Source organism: Callorhinchus milii, unplaced genomic scaffold (assembly GCF_018977255.1).
Source record: "Callorhinchus milii isolate IMCB2004 unplaced genomic scaffold, IMCB_Cmil_1.0 Scaffold17, whole genome shotgun sequence".
NCBI classification, from domain to species: domain Eukaryota; kingdom Metazoa; phylum Chordata; class Chondrichthyes; order Chimaeriformes; family Callorhinchidae; genus Callorhinchus; species Callorhinchus milii.
Genome location: NW_024704758.1, coordinates 8,040,628 through 8,060,072, shown reverse-complemented (window position 1 = coordinate 8,060,072; position 19,445 = coordinate 8,040,628). Strand labels below are relative to the sequence as shown.

General features: G+C 36.7%; 1 protein-coding gene across 5 annotated transcripts in view; it reads left to right on the top strand.

The window, feature by feature from the left end:
* The window catches only part of LOC103174934, a 33,424-nt gene that overhangs the window by 7,951 nt on the left and 6,028 nt on the right, over nt 1-19,445 (top strand). For 4 of the 5 annotated variants that reach the window (XM_007887587.2, XM_007887586.2, XM_042341491.1 and 1 more), the window contains 12 exons: nt 1,767-1,840; nt 2,781-2,860; nt 2,996-3,035; nt 3,503-3,583; nt 4,041-4,148; nt 6,019-6,128; nt 10,660-10,708; nt 11,744-11,864; nt 14,719-14,813; nt 16,091-16,156; nt 16,537-16,636; nt 18,852-19,004. In XM_007887587.2, coding sequence (XP_007885778.1) covers nt 1,775-1,840; nt 2,781-2,860; nt 2,996-3,035; nt 3,503-3,583; nt 4,041-4,148; nt 6,019-6,128; nt 10,660-10,708; nt 11,744-11,864; nt 14,719-14,813; nt 16,091-16,156; nt 16,537-16,636; nt 18,852-19,004 — 1,069 coding nt within the window. In that variant the 5' untranslated portion in view covers nt 1,767-1,774. Of the gene's footprint in view, nt 1-121; nt 268-1,766; nt 1,841-2,780; nt 2,861-2,995; nt 3,036-3,502; nt 3,584-4,040; nt 4,149-6,018; nt 6,129-10,659; nt 10,709-11,743; nt 11,865-14,718; nt 14,814-16,090; nt 16,157-16,536; nt 16,637-18,851; nt 19,005-19,445 lie in introns of those variants that run through there. The other variant, XM_007887584.2, reaches the window with a different exon arrangement.

Sequence of the window (19,445 nt, the reverse complement as noted above, 5' to 3'; positions counted from 1 at the left end):
GATAAATTACTGAAGCCATAAAATGTACCAAATACAAGCATTAGTCAACTAAAACAGCAAAAGGCAGAAAAAAATTCAGAAAAATAACAATTCAACAACCGCTTTCATTTATATAGCACCCTTCACTCAGCCCTCTTAACAAGGCAGGGAGTTCCAGAATTTCAGAGCAAAGGGACTGAAAAGCTGCGAGGAGTGTACTGGAGAAATTGAGGCAGCAAGTGATGAAGGTGGATGAGGATTTCAAAGGCACAAGATTTAGATTCGAAGGTATTCTCACACTTCCTCCTCCAGAAAGCAGTGATGAACTTTCAGGTTTTTTAGGTTTTCTGTGTTTCTGATGCATGAAGAAACCCATTTGTTTTTGGTCAGCTGTGTGTCTTGACCATGAGGAAACACATTACCATGCTTAAGAGTATCCAAACTAAGAATTCCATGCATCCCACCTATACACGAAAATTCCAGAGATAGATTGTTGTAATGGAATGCACTTCCTAATTCCGTAAAGTAGGCTGCTAGTAATGGATTTTCCGCACGAGTCAGACACCTGGCTGCCCAAAATAAAATGTGCCTTGAGGAAGTGGTTTCAAGAGTAGTGGAGACGAGCCTGGCTCAGTTTGATAGCCTTTTCACCTCTTGAGTCAGTAGTTGTTGGTTCACACCCCATGTCAGGGCTTTGAATTTGTATTATGGAGGCTTACACTCCAATACAGTGCTGGGGTGAGCGAGCTGCTTTGTTGGAGTCGCGTCCTTCAGATGAGACTTTATCCCAAGTGTGTGCCTGTTCAGGTGTGTTGACTCAAATTGTCACTATATTTAATTATACTTATTTTAAATCAAATTGTTGACTCAAAGTTTGTTAATCTTTGTGTGGTTCACAACCCCAAGACAATCAATCTCACACAGACAGGTAAAAATTAACTTTTATAACTTTTATGTAGCAGTATGCATAATTCAGAAAGGTAGAATTACCGATCTGGAGAACAGAATACAATTGTATTATTTATCTTTTCTTCTCAGTAGTTTCTTCTTTCTTTAAATGGTACTGTAGGAACTTCAGGCTAGTTAGCGACGAATACTTATACCCCTGAACAAACAAACAACATGCTTTTCGGCTTTGTGTTCATCCGTCCTTTTTGAATCTATCATCACCTTTGTGGAGTCTTGTAGCTCAGTGGTTAGAGCACTCGCTTTAAAAGCGAGAGACCTGAGTTCAATTCCAGGCAGAGGGCGAAACCTTGGGCAAGTTTCCTCACTCCACACAGAGCCTAATAATAATACCTCCAAAACCAAAAACAATAATAAATTGGTCATTTTCAATCTACGACTGTTTGTGGGACATTGCTGTGCGCAATTGGCTGCCACGTTCGCCCACAAATATACAGTCAATTCACTTTACAGTGTGTGTTCTGTGAAGCGCTTTGGGACGTCCTCCCAACGTGAAAAGTGCTATATCAAATGCAAGGATTATTATTATTATTATTAATTGCATTACAGTTTTCATCTTCTATACTTTCATTGCATGGATCTGCTTTTATCAAATGCTGTTTTTGATCATTAAGTCAATGCTATTAAGCTTTATTTAAGAGAAAGCAAACTACTTAAAGACTTCAACTAACTAATTAAAAAAGTTATAGCAGATGAATATTTTGCAAAGTCTGCACAGATCTGGAAGATGTTTTAATACTAAGTTTTTCATCTGTATTTGATTCTTGTGGATGTGTGTATAATTTACTGAGAATTTTTGACGATTTAAATTTATTTTGCAGCTTTTGACATGAAGAAAGATTTAGAGTCGTTAATTGCAGAAGAACGAGCTGAAATAATTTCTAAATATAACAAGGTAACGTACAAAAAATAAAATGATTTAAGACGGAAACATAGAGCAGAACAAATGCAAAATTGTTAAGGGTTACTTTTATTTTACACCTTATCATTTTATAGTGAATATTTAACCTTTCTTTTATAGCACTTCCAAATGCTATAAAATAGCATAGTATATGCAGCCTAAATAATTGATGCTACATACAGTAGTATAAAAATTCTCCAAATATTTAATTATTCATTATGCTTGGCATTTTTGTTTCTGCTAGCTCTTTCAGATTTATATATGAAACTTCTCATTTGGTAAAAGGATTCAACTTTTTGAATGGTTAGGAAAAAGAAAGTGCCTTTATCTATCTTCTGCTAATGAGAATTCCAATTTTTTGTCTGGCCAAGAGCAGCTTGAATTGATTGCACATGGAAAATAACAGCATGAATATATTGCAAATGGAAAGTAACAGCGTGATTTCAACACATTAACAGCTACAAATCTAAGCTCCGGAATGAACAAGCATCTGCTCATTCTTATGATTCGTAAATCATTTTTGTATATCCCTGTCTAGATTTCCCATTATAATTAACTATGATTTTGTAAATCATGAGGCAAAGTTGTTATTTGTACAAGTAGGATTTTGACAGTTTTGATTTCTGCCATCATACCCAAGCACATTCTGTAGAAATGCACATTCTGTAGTTATGGTTACTCAATGTTTAGGAGTACCTTTTGTACGCTGTCACATTATGACAGAGCAGGAGGTTGTAAATTCTGTCATAAGAACAGAAGTCGCTGGGAACACTCAGAAGGTCTGGCAGCATCTATCGAGAGAGGAAAGTGAGTTAACATTTTAGGTCGATTTACAAACTCTTTGAAAGCAATGTAATCAACATTGTTGCTATCTATAAAATAAAGTATGTTGCCAACTAAAATAGCAAATGCATCTTTTGTAAAACTTTCACAGGGCAGACATGATGGGGCAGCAATTGATCCTTGGGAAGATTTCAATATATACAAAGTGGTGGACAGATTTGGCTTTCTGCAGTAAGTTATACTCTTTCTTTGAATATAAATGAAGAATATTTTGGAAATAGTGAAGTTGTAGAATTTTTTATTCTACTTTTTGTTGTATTCTATCAGTATTACTAAAGGGATGGCTATCTTCTCATGTGTTTTCAGTGAGAAAGAATTACCCACTCCAAGTGCACTGGAAGAAAAGGTAAGATTTGTTCCCCCTGCCTCAATTTGCTGATTAATCTCTATTTTTGCTCAAATGATATCATAATGTACTGGTTAATCTTTGTATTGTGTCCCACTTCTCTGCCCATCCTGTTTTCCCAGCGGGCTCAGACTGCTCAACCTCTCCACACAACCATTGGTGGTCGTGCCTTTAGCCGCTGTGTGCCCAAAATCTGAAACTCCCTGTCTTAATCCATCCACCTCTTTATCTTTAAGACCGATAGGAATGTTTTTGTTAATTGGTATTGTTGTTGAAGAAACATTTAAAAAGTGTATTTTATTGCTTCATGTTGACAAAGAAGTGCTAAAGTCATTTTGTTCATTCTTCCAGATATTAAACAAAAATTGTTCAACAATCATACAATCATATTGTATTGTCACCAAATTGAAGTCTTGTGCATCTGAAAACAACAAGCTTTTTGAATGAACCAATTTGTGTTTTCACAGCAAAAACATTTGGAGGTTGAGCGAACAGACAAATGGGTCAAAATGCTTAAGAAATGGGAAAAGTACAGAAATAGCGACAAGGTAATGCTAATTACCAATAGACTTGTTTTTTACCTTTATGCTGGGCTACACTGTCAAATCAGTTGTTTCAGATGTTGCAATCTAGCTGTACATTACTCTTATTAGGTTGCACCTGAAATACTCTGCAGTTTCTAGTCGCTGCAACTTCAAGTGCTGCCACGTGTAGGTGGCATAATCATGTCGCAATTTAACTGGTTTGGGTACTCTTGAGCTTGGTGATGGGTTTCCACATGTGTCAGATTTAGAATAACTTTTTACTAATATAGTAAGTTGAAATTTCTGACTTGGATAGTATGATATTTGTATAGGGTAAATTCTTGCATAGAAAGTCTTTGTTGTGCAAAATATTTGAAACGCGTTGAGATGTCTTGAAGATGTGATAAAGTGCTCTATCAAATGGAAGAATTATTATTATTATTTTCATTATGCGTAACACTGGCATGTGTCTTTATTCCAGATGATCCGCAGAATTTATAAGGGAATCCCACTTCAGCTTCGGGGGCAGATTTGGTCAATCTTATTAGATGTAGAAAAGTTGAAGTCAGAAAACGAGGGGAAATATGAGGTAAATTATTGCATACACCTTACTTTTTTTTGCTGTCATCAATTTTTTTCAGTGATCAGCATGTAAATTTATGTTGATACCATTGTACAATGGAGCTGTGTTGTGTAGAAGAGGTTGGATCAAAAAAAAGTAAAAAAAAGTACATGAGTGACTATTATTAATGATAATACTTGTTAATGATAACAATGATATCAGCTATAAGGTCAAAATATCTCATAGGACTTCATGGGTAATTGCTGTGTATGGAGTGAAACTTCATTTACAGTTTTGTCTCCACACACAGCAATTACCTATGAAGTTAGGAAAGTAGGTCTTTCGTCAGCACTGTTCTGATGAAAGTTCATTGACCTGAAACATTAACTCACTTTCATCTTTCCATAGATGCTGCCTGACCTGCAAGGTTTCCTAGTGACTTCTGTTTTTATTTTACTTTACAAATCAGTGGTTTATTGGTATAAGGGGGAACCACAGGGATCCTCCAGTATCCCCAACAGGGACAGAAAATAGTTATTAGCTTTACCACACCCCGAATGTGCAGTTGACTGGTGTTCCACGCACACCCTCTATACCTACTTTCATTCGTGGTTCTCACCCCTCTCGTTCAATCCGCATTCCTGGTCTCTCAGCTACAGCTCTCAACAGCCATAGGCCTTCTCCATAGCAGACCTAGTCTCACCATGTGACAAGGCTGCTGAATTCCTTTGTTCTTTCTGACCTGGCAGCCTTCAGGACCTTTGTTGATCCAGACCCAGGGGAAAGAGTGAGTGGTCAGCAGTTCATTCGACAGCTTTTATATTGCCCAGGCTCCAACTGTCACCCTCAATTACAGTACATAGACCCTTTGCAGTAACTCATGCCTTACCAGGCCCCACATTGTCATTCTGAAAGCCCCATCATAATGTGAAGTTATTGGGGATACTGTGTATTCTATAGCAGTAAGCTTCATTACAGTGATCAGATAAAATCTACAGCAACAACAACAACAAGATTAAATTTGTATAGCGCCTTTCACGTCGGGAGGACGTCCCAAGGCGCTGGACAGAGTACAGCATTTCAGACCCGAGCTGGGGTTGGGAGGGGAAGGGAGTGGAGGGGAAGGGGGTTGGCCAATGGCATGGTCGAAGAGGAGGGTCTTAAGGCGGGACTTGAAGGAGGCTGAGGAGGGGGCGAGGCGGAGTGACTGGGGGATGGAATTCCAGAGGTTGGGGGCAGAGTGGACAGATAGCAGGTTATTGTTGCATAATGCAACTTGTATGACTTGTTACTATTTTATGTTTACACTCCAATGGAATTGGAAATCTTTTGTTTATTTATTAAGTACTTTGGTCAACTAACAAAATAAACACATACACAGTAAAACCCCAATTATGACATGGGACTGGGGCCTTAAAATCCCAACCAGCATTATAATTGCACAATCTTAGTCAGTGCTTCAGCATTCACTGCATGAGCACAAAGAAAGACAGGCAGCTTTTTGCACAGTGTCTGGCTTCCTATGATTTTTTTCAAAAAATCCAAATTCCGATTCATCAAGGTGCCACCAATGTTTCTTCCTTTTTCACTCATAACTCTGAAAATGAACTTTATATATAAAAAAAACAGGCTGTCGTTTTTAAGCAGGCCAGCCAGCTTTCAGGATGCATTTGGACTTTTTTGTTGGGTAAATCAAGGAGTTCACATTCCACATCCTAAAACACGCTATAAACAATCTCATATTAAGGCAAAGTGTGGGGTTGCAGTGTGGTTATGAATAGATGTAATTGTTTGTTTTGAAGGCCTTTTTATCCTAATATCATTGCCTGGCTTTGTAACTTCCTGACAATTAAATATGCTCTAATTAATTGAAGGATTTGATATTTGTCTCTTATAGAAAATGAAAGCACAAGCACAAATTGTTTCCACAGAAATCAAACAAATAGATCTTGATGTAAATCGCACCTTTAGAAACCACATCATGTTTCGGGATCGATTCGGAGTGAAGTAGGTGGTTTAATTTTCAATGCTCCTGTTTAATAATGAGATGTAATTCAGCATCTGGAACATGAGTGCATTTCTGATGTGTTATGATTGTTTATGTTTTAGGCAATTATAATTATCTTTGGATAATTTGTGTGATTCAGGCATAGCTTTACTTTTGTGTTCCACTTTTGCTTTTTTTTCATAAATTTATGATCTTAAAAATGTGGATCTCCAACAACTGTTTGACGAATATCTGAAATGTATTGGAAGGGATCTAATCTCATTTCAAGAAGAATCTAAAATGAGGATGTGCGTTTACATATGAGATAGAAAGTGGGATATATTGAATGCACAAACCTTTCTGCTTTTGAATCTTTGTAAAGTCCTTGATATATATCTGTTAGAATTTCCAGAAACAAACAATTTAAACCTGGTCTAAATAAACAAGCATGCTGAGATTAATAATTTTTGTTTAAGCCTGGGGTTTAAAAATATGCTTCTCTTTTTTTTAAAAAAACTATGTTTAACTGTGTTGTTAAACAGGATATTAGTCTTGCATGGTGTGCTTAGTTTCAGCTGTTAATATTTGTGAAAAGTGGCCAGTTACAAGGTTCTAAAAGGTAAACCACGTATTTGTGGCTTTATCAAAACAGCAGCAGCATTTAAAGGAAAAACACACTGCTATTTTTGCTCTGACTGATTGGTTTATAGTACTTTAGTGCAGATTGGTTTGTGGTACAGTCACAGAATCACTAAGACATTATCAACTTGAAATAAAAATCTTTGTGGTTTACTTTATAATGACATGATGTGTTGCACCTTTTGAGTAATTTATTTATATGCAGTAATACTTAAAATTGCTACAAATCTGTTATTGTTTGAGTAGTTGGTTTACTTGTTGAGAATTGACAAAAGGTTACAACCGGGAATAGAATCAGTGATTGTGCAGAAGAGTAGATGTGACTAAAAAGCTAGCTTTTAAGAAACCCGTCAAAGTAGGGATTTTATTCTTTGAGATTTTCTCACCGCAGAACAGTGAAGTCAGAGTATCCGTCATTAGTGAAACAAAATAACAGTTGATAAAGGTTGGAACCATGTAACAAAGAGCAATGGTAAAAAGATTTTGTTATCTCAGGGATAAATGTACAATATTTATAACTTGAGACATTTCTTCCATTTCCTCCCACCTCCATCGTGACAGTGCACTTGCAGGCATATTTCCAACTCTCTTTTCTCCTCATCTCTCTGGTGCTTGGCTTCACCACGTACTGCTCAAACACCTACTTTGCCCTGTGATGTGCATTAATCTGACTGGTTGTACAGTTTACTGCAATTCGAGTTTCATGCAGAGCCTTTAGAAGGGAGGAGGATGTCAGTCAGACATCAACCCCAAGGTCACCTTTCTCTTAATTCCTCCACTTCCTGGGGACCAAAATCCTCCTCAAAGATGTCACTGCTGCTTGTGCTAGTGATCAGTGCAGCTTCTTGTAAATTGGTAACGGATGTGACTCTGAAAGATAGAAATGAGAAGCATTTGTGCAATCTTCATCAACTATGCATTAACTATGCCTATTGAATATCCTTAGCAAGACTCGGATCTACAATTTTAATTCAAATTCTCATTATTAGCACAGTACCTGGCAAGTGCTCTGTGATGCCATGTAAGAGATATGTCATTGCTGATGACATATCTCTAGGTTTCCCAAAGTTACTCCTCCAATTTTGGGTATGAACAGACCTATGACCTGCTTTGCAGTCATCAGCTGCTATATTTGGAGGGGCCTCTTTTAATTTCCTGTTTGCTTTCAGCTGACTGAAAGGGGATGGTGGAAGTTTGGATTAAGAACTGGCTGAGTGTCAGAAAGCAGAGGGTGGTTAATGGGTGTTTCTCGAAATGGAAGGAGGTGTGCAGCGGTGTCCCCCAGAGATCGGTATTGGGACCACTGCTCTTTCTAATATATATTACTGATCTGGACTTGGGCATAGGGAGCACTATTTCCAAGTTTGCAGATGATACAAAGTTAGGTGGGGTAGTAAATAGTGAGGAGGACTGTAACCAACTGCAAGCAGACATACACAGAATGGTGGAATGGGCTGACATGTGGCAGATGGATTTCAATGTGGATAAGTGTGAGGTGATACACTTAGGTAGGAAAAATGATAGGAGGCAATATAGACTTGGAGCTCAATCTTAAGGGGGGTGAACGTACAGAGAGATCTGGGTGTTCAAGTAAGCGAATCATTAAAGTAGCGGGGCAGGTAGATAAGGCAGTAAAAAAGGCATTTGGTGTACTGAGCTTTATTAGTAGGGGCATAGAGTATAAGAGTAGGGAGGTTATGGTTAATCTATACAAAACAATGGTTAGGCCTCAGCTGGAGTACTGCGTCCAGTTCTGGGCATCTTACTTCAGGAAGGACATTAAGGCACTGGAAAGGGTGCACGGGAGATTCATGAGAATGATACCAGGAATGGAGAACCTTAGCTATGAGGACAGGCTGGAGAAGTTAGGACTTTTCCCATTAGAGCAGAGAAGGTTACGCGGGGACCTGATAGAGGTCTTCAAGATCATGAAAGGTTTCGACAGGCGAGATAAGGAAAAGCTGTTTCCGCTGGTAGGTGTGGTGTGTCTGACCCGTGGTCACAGTCTTAAGATATCTACCAAAAGAAGCAGAGGGGAGGTTAGAAGAATTTTTTCACTCAGCGAGTTGTTCGAATTTGGAATGATCTGCCTGAAAGGGCAGTGAAGTCCGATTCGATAACAGCTTTTAAGAGAGAACTGGATAGGTATCTGGGGAAGACGGGTTTGCAGGGTTATGGGGAGAAAGCTGGTGATTGGGGTTAGTGAAAGTGACTTGCTCTGTCAAAGAGCCGCACAGACTCGATGGGCCGAATGGCCTCCTTCTGTGCCGTAACATTCTATGAATCTATGAATCTAAAACACCATCCTGATATTCATGCAAGATAATCTGGAGCTACTGTCATCGTGTCAGCTTGGCTCTCGCCTCTTAAGTCAGAAGGGTTCTAGCCCCATCTTGGTCTAAATTGACACTTCAGTACAGCATTGGGGGAATGTAGGTGCTGTCCTTCAGGTGAAAAGTTGAACCGAGTTCCCATCTGCCTGTTCAGGTGGATGTTAAAATCCCTTGGAATATTTGAAAAGAGAAGGGAGTGTCCTGGTCAATATCCCCCAACTAAACTTGGTCACTCATTTCATAGCTGTTTGTGAGACTTTGCTGTGCGCAATTGTGCTATCACTTTTGCCTACAAATTCACGGTCACTCCATTTCACAGTAAATCCTGTGAAGTGCTTTGGGACGTCCTTCCAATGTGATGAGGCGCAAATGCAAAGATTATTATTATTGTAATGGAACTCCTTGTTTGGTTTGAATACTCTTAAGTTCGATGATGGGTTTCGACGTGTGACAGACACCCAGCTGGCCAAGAAAACCTTACAACCTTCCCTTTTTGTATGGCTGTGCGTACGTCAGGAAGTGCCTTTACTCTGTAAGTCATTGGTAGAAATACGTTCTTCTCCCTCCCTCTATATCTAGTCTCTTGTCACTTTCTCAACATGACCTAAATTCTGGCCTTTGCAGTCACATATCAGCCAAGCTGAAATCCAAGTAGGAGGAACATTCGTCACTCTCGAGTTTCTTTGAGAATTTCAGCAGCTGGTTTAAAAGTAGATGGAACAACAAATGTGCTATAACTCTGTTTTGATGGATTGTAAAGTTTTTTTGTCCATATGTGCCCATATCCTTGTTGTTCTGGGAACGTCAAGAGTGAATTTTTTTTAACTTAAATTGTGACTGAAAATTAAAGGTAGTTTTTCACTTCGGCAGCTACAGCCAAAATGCTAAGTGGGAATCTTAATCTGTTTGGCATGGTTTCCAGGGTCACTTAGAGGCAACAGTTTCAAATATTTTGGCAGAGTCGAATGCACCATTTTTAAAAAAATGTTCCAATTACTACTTCCTTTTTTCTGAAATTCTATATGGATCTAAGTTAAGCCTTGGTTTAAAAATAGTAATGTCTAAATGAAAGCAACCTGAATGTAAATGAGAAATTCAGACTATTCAGCAAACTTTGAAACCTTCACAGCTGAGTTTATTTAAATTCTGTGGGACTGTAAAAGGTTGAGATACAAGTTATTCTGAATCACTGTGCAAATTAAGTTTCCGATAAGTGTATGCAGCCTGTTTGTACCTATGATATATATGAGGTGACATATATATGATTGGAACCTGAAGAAATTACCATTACAGATCTATCTATTTTAAAATTCTAATACCAGTCGTTGAGAACACTCATTTTTCATATTTCAAAAATCATGAACACTTGACAACTATCAGCTGGATTTCATTCTATTTATATATGTTATAATGGGATAAATGCATTGTACTGGACTATTACCATTTAGAACTTCAAAATACTGGTACAGTATGTTCTTCATGTACTATAGCTGAAGTGCAGGAAACAGACAATTGTGTAAATCTTTATCTGTGTTTTCTTCATATAGCATACCATCTAACTATATATTTTTTTGAACAGACAGCAAGCTCTATTTCATGTACTTGCCGCCTATTCAGTATACAACACGGTAAGGAAATCAAGTTACATTCATAATATAAGGCAGGATATTAGTATAATAAATAGTATACAAGTAATCTAATGCGCAATACTCAGTTGTTGAATGTTAAACCTCTCATGTTACGCCTCTACGGATTTAAGTCATCTTATGGACGATTCAGTTTGCAGCCATATTTGTCAGTATTTTCAAACATTTGCTTCATGGAAATTTCCTCTGCTATTAAATTTGAAAGGTGAGGTTCTGTTTGAAGGGGGAGCAATGCATCTCCAGAACAGCTAGTTTTCTTAAGTGGATGCCTCCTGCCAGCAGGCTTGAGATGTACATCGTCACTTTGCTGACAGCAATACTCGATGTCAGCTGGAGAAGTGCTGATATCAGCACTCGGAATGGTTCTATCAGGAGCCACGTAAGATATTTGAATGAAACTGTAAACGTAGTCATTAAATTAATTTCCAAAAATACATAATATATTTGTACACTAAACAGAAACTGATGGAAATGGATTGCAGATTAACATTTGAAAGAGAGAATTAGATTAACAGTTCACCAGAACTCAGTGGTAAACTCTTATGATTGAGTTACTGTAGCAGTAATCCAGTATGAACCATAGGATTTTTGGTTTGATTCCTGGTGTGTGCTGAGTTAGCTTCTCTGCTCAGTGTTGCACCCAGCTCCACTCCACCAGGCAAAAGATTGGAACATTTTTGCAGCATATTAAAATTGCAGATCAGGTATGAAGGGATGATCAGAAGACAAGAAACAAGAGCTCCGTCTTAGATTCAAACCTTCCAAGCGATAAAGCCTCTTGCACTGATCAGCATTGCAATGAAAATTCCCGGAGTGAACCATCCATTGCTGAACGTAGGCAGGCAAGATCAGAATTGTGCTAGGGGCAATGCCAGGTATACCTCTGAGTGAGGTGAGGCTGGGAACATAAAATTAATTTTGCATGTACTCTGCAATGCACCCAGTTCTCTGGGTGTGTGAAATATTCTTAATAAAGTAGTATTTTATGAGAATTAACCAAAATTATCTTCATTGCAGGAGGTGAGCTACTGTCAGGGAATGAGCCAGATTGCAGCTATTCTACTGATGTATTTAAATGAGGAGGATGCTTTCTGGGCATTGTCTCAATTACTGACCAATAAGAAACATTCAATGCATGGTAAGCGTCTTAAGCACTCGTGATGCTATTGCGAGGATGATGATATCAGCGATGTAGCTTCTACATTGTGTGCTATGTTCTGCATACTCAAATCAGTTTATATCCCTCTTTTAGTCCTTCACATTGCATGAATGATTGTAAATTTAAAAAATATTTACTTTCCGATATGAGCAGTGTTTGTGTTTTTATAAAGCGCAAAATAATTGCTGATCAGATGAAAATAGTTTAGTATAGTTAGTAAGTGAAAAAAAATTATCAGCAAATTGACTTTTTTCACTCTTACCAATATCCTCTTATCCTTTTGAACTTTTTAACCTTTTTCTGTGACATCTTTAATGGGGAAGATAACATTGGGTAAGTACTATGAATAATAGTTTTTTTTTAAACCACCAGTTGTTATGTTACGGCTCCTCCATGGAGCCCCATGATATCTTTCATTTTAGAAAATTTGTGTGGTAGGGGAAAAGAGGAACATAAGTCAAAAGGATTTCTTGGAAGTGTATCTGTTCTCAACTCTGATGTCAATATATTTTATTTTTCCTCCAAAGTATTCACTCTTTCAAAAACCGTCAGGGCAGAATGGAAAAAATGTTGGTGGCTATATTCTGCCAGAAATTCCTTCTATATGACATTTAATAATTTGGACTGCAGAAATGGTGGATTAATACAGTTTCTTGCATGAATATTATAGAAGTAATGTATTTTTAAAAATATACATGCCTATTGCCCAGGTATAAGTACCTGCTCTTCATAATACAGTAATTAAAAATTGAGGTACTCTCCCGTACAAGTACTGCAAAGTAATCTCAATTGTATTTTAGTGGAAAAATCCTGTAAAGGGTTAAACACTATAGCTGAATAGAGATTCAATATTTGATAGGAATCCAATATTAAATCTCATCAGGATATCAAGGACAGCAAGTGGTGTTGCCACAGCATTCCCAGTTGGTAATACCAGGAGCTGGCAAACCTGATACAGTTGTACACACAGTTTTGATACTTTAGCGTCTGTTGCACCCAGTGTTAAGAATATGTTTGAATAGAATAGAAATGTCTCCTCCAATTAGTAAGGTGGTTTATTTTTATTCTCTCTTTTATGCAATATACAATACCAATTTTCAATGCTGAGTCGTTGAAGTCAATTTTGTGATTTTTTTTACTATTAACTAAAGAAACTTCTGCCTGTAAAGGAAATGAGCACCTACAAAATGAAGTAAAATTATTATTTTTAAAAATTTGATGTACTTTATCTAAATGAAACACATTTTTCATATATATTATTTCCACCTACTCTGCTGCGTTTGTGAAACGTCTTTGAGACATCTGAAAGCGCTTCACATACTTTATATACTCTAAAGTGAATTGACTATATTTTGTGGGCAAAACAAAAAGTTATTTGTTATCTCATGATCTTACAGCAATAGCCAAAATAAGATTTACATACATTCAAGGGATCTTGAACCCTTTCACTTGTATGAATCAAATGATACTCCAATCAAAAAGAATGCCACTGAAACAGTTAAGTCCTCTCTTATTCTGTGCAAACACCAGGTGCAGGTTTTAGCATAAAATACAATTGTCAATGCCATGTTGTACCCAGGCACAATTGTGACATTCTTTGCACAATGAATCTCATTTTTTCAAATTCTGTAGTTTGCTTAGCACTACATTTTATAATCATTTTTTCAATATGTGAAAAACTAAGGTAGCCTGATCTTCCAAATAAAATATTAGAACCAAATTTCAGTCATCTTGGAAATAAAGTATCAGCACGCCCACAAGATATATATATTTAAGGATGAGTTTACAAAGTGTAATTGTTAGAACAGAAGGGTCGCTGAGGGCTAGTGACTGCAAATTGGAACAATGACTATGTAGAAAATAAAGCACACTGATCTATTGTGCCATGCATTTCCCTTTTATATTCGCAGTTGTTTTTACTAGTTATTAGCAAAGAACATTGTGTAAAAAAAACGCTATTTCTGTAGCAAAAACAACAAAGAACCTTCTTTCCCATTCCTACTGTTTCAGCTTCAGAATTGCAGCTCAGATTTATGTGTCACTTGTAATAACTTAATGCAACGTTAGCAGTTTGTTTTTGCTCATCTAAGCATTGAATTTAATCAAAGCATTTGGATGATGCATTACTGCAATAGGAACAAAGGGGTTAAATTCATCACTTAAAGATAGATTTGATCTTTCTCAAATTTATAAATGTTTCAATTAATTTAATCATATAACGTGCACTTAACCATTTGGAAATATTGCATTTCTCTTTTGACTAAAAACTTTGGAGATTAAAGCAACAACAAAATTATATTTATATAGCGCCTTTCATGTTGGAAGGGTGTCCCATGGTGCTGGATAGTTGAGGGTTTGCACCTAAGCCAGGGGTTGGAATCAAGAGGGTGGGAGGGTGATCGAAAGCACATTCAAATAGGAAAGTCTTCAAATGGGTCTTGAAGGAGGTAATGGACGGGGTGGGGCAGAGGGATTCCGGGATGGACTTCCTGAGCGTGGGGCATAAAAGCTGAAGCTGAAAATGTGGAGTATGACATAAATATCCTAAGTGCTACCCAACTATACTGTCCAGTAAAAATGGTGCATAAACCTTAAATTAAGAACTAGTAGTAAATATTATTTGGTTAGCACTATTTGCATGATGGGAGTTAAATAAGTGCAAGTTGTTGTAACAATGGATGATATTTTCTAAGCATCAGTTGACCTTTTAATTTACAGTATGCTTATATTATGTCATCTACAGGAATAGTCTTAACAGTGCTTCACTTTTCTTCCTGTCTGCTTAAACTAGTACCTTTACATAATACGTTTTCTTTTGTTCTTTTTTCTTAAGGATTTTTCATTCCTGGATTTCCAAAGCTTCAAAGGTTTCAGGCACACCATGATCAGATTTTGAGTCGACTGTTGCCAAAGCTAAAGAAACATTTGGTAAAAAATTACAAATAATTATTTGTTCTTTTGACTGGAATTTTGATTAAACCATTCAGTTGTATTGTTTTTTTTTTCCTCTTATTTTACAGCGGGTTCATTATTCATTTATTTTGTTCAATATATTTTGATGGTTAGCGCATTTAATATTTGGATAGAGTAACAATACTTTTGTTACAATTGGCTGAATTAATTGAAATACATGTACAGTATTTGCTCTGCAGATTGTCTGCTAGATATAAGGATTGTACAGCAGTCCATGATGGTATTTCACCAGCCTAAAGGACCATGTATGCATTTGTTAACTTAAATTCTTCAAAGAAAAAGTTATGGTTATCAATCATAATAGAATTCAAGTATGCAAAGCAACAAAACTCATTGTCAGTTTTATTTCAAACAAATAATTTGGAACTAATATTCTAATAGTCAACAAATAGCTTTTCAATGATAATAGAATAATTTGGCTGAGGTATTGCTGACATTGTGCATCTCTACTTATTATTGTCCCATCTTCATTTTGGCTTACTGGATCTTTTTGGGTTGAACCATTGAATAGAATGTTTTACTTTTACCATGTTCCAGATTCCAGTGTTTTCAACAATTTATGAAAACCTACCCAATCAAACAAATGGACAGTACAGAATGTTTTCAACTTCTGTCACCATAAACAACAAGAAAATCTTTTCTACTGTAGCGAGTGAAGATGCTACTATTATTATCACTTAGAAGCAGGAGGAATTTCAATATAAAATATTGAGTTCTTTGATCAAACATTAACATTTTTAAAATTTCCATTTTGGACCTCCAAGGAACAAGAATAGGGCACAGATGGGTGAACTTAATTTGTCATGTAAAATTAATTGTCAACAAAGATTGTTTAAATAAATAGCGCATAAGCATGTTATATATCATTTCCATAAAATGCTATTTACTGTTAAGAGTAGCGACTATTTTTGTATGCAAAATGTCACAAATCCATGAGATGAATGAATAGAAGAAGAAACTCCCTTCTAATTTTTACCTGTGTTATGAGATCACGCCCTTGAATAAGCAGCACTTTGGTTTAACAAAGACTAATGCAAAAGATGGTACATCTGACAATCAATTTTTCCAGTGCTGCATTAAAAGTTATGCCAAATCTATTACCTCAAAACCAATGCACAATCAGCCTTTTGACCCAGAGCTGAGGATGTTGGTATCTGAATCAAGCTGAACCAGACCTTTAAATGAAAGTGGTACTTGGCTACAATTTCAGTTTTCTTAACTTTGTATTGTAGGACAAAGAACAAATGTCTACAGGAATATATACCACCAAATGGTTCCTACAGTGTTTCATAGAAAGAGTAAGTTGAATTTTATACTGTGTCTTACTCCTACAACAACAGCATGAATTTATGTAGCGCCTTCAAATAGAATAATATCTTTACAATGGTAGAGGAGTTTAGAGGTAACTGGTTAGTAACAATGGGCTTAGACTTCAAAACTACACAGAAGACTTATACCATTGCCAGCTAGTTGTTTCAAGTTTATATGTTTTATTCACAAAATGTTTTGATTTCCTCTGCTTCAATTGAGTTCAATTGAATAAATCAGCTATGAGATTGCATGTAAGGTGATTCTGTTATACAAAATAATTCTTGCATTTTTTTAAAAAAAACATTGCTCCTCCAAAGGGACAAATTCACACCCTCAGAATGTTAATATAATTTTTATTGTTAAATAGACACCATTCACGCTCACTCTGCGGTTATGGGATATCTACATTCTGGAGGGGGAGAGAGTCCTTGCTGCTATGGCCTACACCATCCTGAAACTGCACAAAAGTAAGATGACTCCTGCTACATTTTGAAATGATGTCAGAAAATGAACCCTTTTCCACATAACTAAAGTACTTCAGTGCAAAAAATTTATTTGAAAACTTTATATCATTGATATCTAATCTTGCCTGAACAATCTTTTTTTCCAAAATAATGCTTTCAATGATTAGTTTTTTGTGTTACTGGGGAATAATAGAATGTAGGTTTTTTATGTGGTAGAAGACATTTTAAATTCATTAAATGATAGAATGCCCACAAGAGGGAGCAGTGTGTGACAATGGGTCAGTTTCTGAAGGAAAAGCTGAATCCATTTCCAGTCCCATGATATAGAAAGGGAGGTTATGTTTAATACTCCCAAAACAATGTTGACAGGACTGGAGAAATCTACAGATCATTTACGACTCGTCTGAAGGAATATGCATCTTGCATGAGACATCAAGTTGGAAACAAATTTGTGTATGGGGAGGGGGAAGAAAGCACATTTCCCAATTCAGTATCTCTTAACATTGTGAAACTAAGAAGGAAAATAACTTTACCCTCCTGAACCCAATATTCTTTTCTTACTTCTTATAGTGCCCAGATTAACATTTACAGTATATCTGGATTGCTTCTAGTAAAAATTCCTTGTCTTACAAAGATAAAACAAACAGGATCTCACACTACAACATTTGTTGTGGACACATATGCCTGCTGAAAAGTTGTTAAGATATGTCTTTCAAGACATGTTTCACAATAGGATTATTTCACAGAAACTGTATCCTTTCATTTTGTAACCTTCATTCTCACATTCAAAGAACTGAACAGTCATGAACACTAAATCATAGGTGGTATTTCATCATGGATACAACTAGCTCAATTTGAGCCCTATCGGAATGAATCTTTCACTATTTATCACACATCCTGCATTGAGCGTGAGCTTTTACAGGCAGTAACCATATCCTGTGTCAATGTACATTCAGGCATTTAACCAGATCTTGTACATAAATTAAGCTAAATGCTAACGACTTAAAGACTCACAATTACTTAGCAGAGTATTGAAAGAAAAATTAGCTTCTGAGTTAAACATTGCTCTTTTGAACCATATCAAAAAGGTGTGTGTGTGTGTGTGGGGTTATACCTGTCATTTTAGTCTTCTGTGAAATGTAAACTCTGACAAAAAGGAGACAACAACCCGCAGACCTGTGCTAGTGTTCCTCCAAGCAATATTCGAGATGTACAAGGCTATGTGTATAATATATATTTTTTAAAATCAAAGGTTTGAGTGAGACTTGCTACAAAAACAAAAACAACAACAAGATTACATTTGTATAGCGTCTTTGATGTCGGGAGGATGTCCCAAGGCGCTGGACAGTATACAGCATTTCAGACCCTAGCTGGGGTCAGGGGAGAGAAGGGAGGTGAGGGGAAGGGGGGTGACCAATGGCATAGTCGAAGAGGAGGGTCTTGAGGCAGGACTTGAAGGATGCTATGGAGATACAATATTTACTTCCAGTATTTCTGTAATTAAAATCAGTGCAATGTATTTTGGGTTTGAACATTTCTTTGTCACACCAGTAAACAGAGCGTTACAAAATAAGTAATTTTTTTCCTAGGTTTCCATGTGCCAAAAACATTAACCAGAGTGGAATAAATTGACTTCAGTGCTGATATTTGCTGGTTCAGAAGGTTGAAATGTAATACTGAACCTTTAGATAGCAAAAGCTCCAGGAAGTGGCACAGAGTGCAGTTATCAGAGTGAGAAAGGATGTGGGTTTGAGTTCACAGCTCCCCATGTTGAGAGTTACCAAATCTAACTGTGTCGTCTTGGGAAAATTATCTTTTAAGATTTGACATGACCTCAAAATTCTATGACTATGCTTTCCCCAATCATCTTATCGGCAAAGGATTTTTTATATGCATAGTGATTAGGAGCAGGAAGCCTGAAATTTTTTCCACTTTCTCTAACCTAAAACTGTTATGGCCAGTTATAATTTCTTGGGGGAACGGGGTCAGTGGAAATTGGGTTGGTGGAGGCAGGGTCTAGCTTCCAACATTGTTTAGGGATATCCGGGTACTTGTTTGCATTGAACTTTTATGTTTTATTTTGTGTAGTTATTCTTACCAACCTATTGTTAACTGATGTTTTCAATTCACACATTTATATTTCAGCATCTATATGATGTGTGTAATGGACTTATTAAATTAGTAGAATGATACTTCAAAAGGTGTGGTTTTTTTTCAGAGCGTTTGCTGAAAATGTCTTTAGAACACCTCAGAGAATTCCTTCAGGAATTGATGTCTAAAAACTTTCAGTATGAAGATGATTATGTTATTGAGCACCTACAAGAGTCAATGTCTGAACTAAGAAAAATAAGGCTTGAACTTCCACCACCAGGTATGCACATTCATAGAGTGCCCCTTGTTGATTCAAAAACTGAACTCTTCCTCGGGAACTAATAGAGCCAAAACAACAGCTGAAGCCTATCAAATAAGACATCAAAAGACCAAATCAAATTATTTTGTTTCAAGCTAAAACACGTTGTCGCTGCCGCTTTTCGGCCACAAAATGTACAGTCAATTCACTTTACAGTATATTCTGTGAAGCGCTTTGAGGCATCTTGAAGATATGAAAAGCACTATGTCAAATGCAAGGATTATTTTTATTATTATAAACACTTCAATTACACCTGTATTCAGTGGCTATTTTTTGTAGGGGTTGCAGAATGCACTATAAGTCTTCAATGAGCGCATTAGAAATTTCTGAAGTTGTTAATTTTGATTTCTATATCAAGCCTCAAACTATTCAATTTTTGTTGAGCAGCCATTTTCATATTGC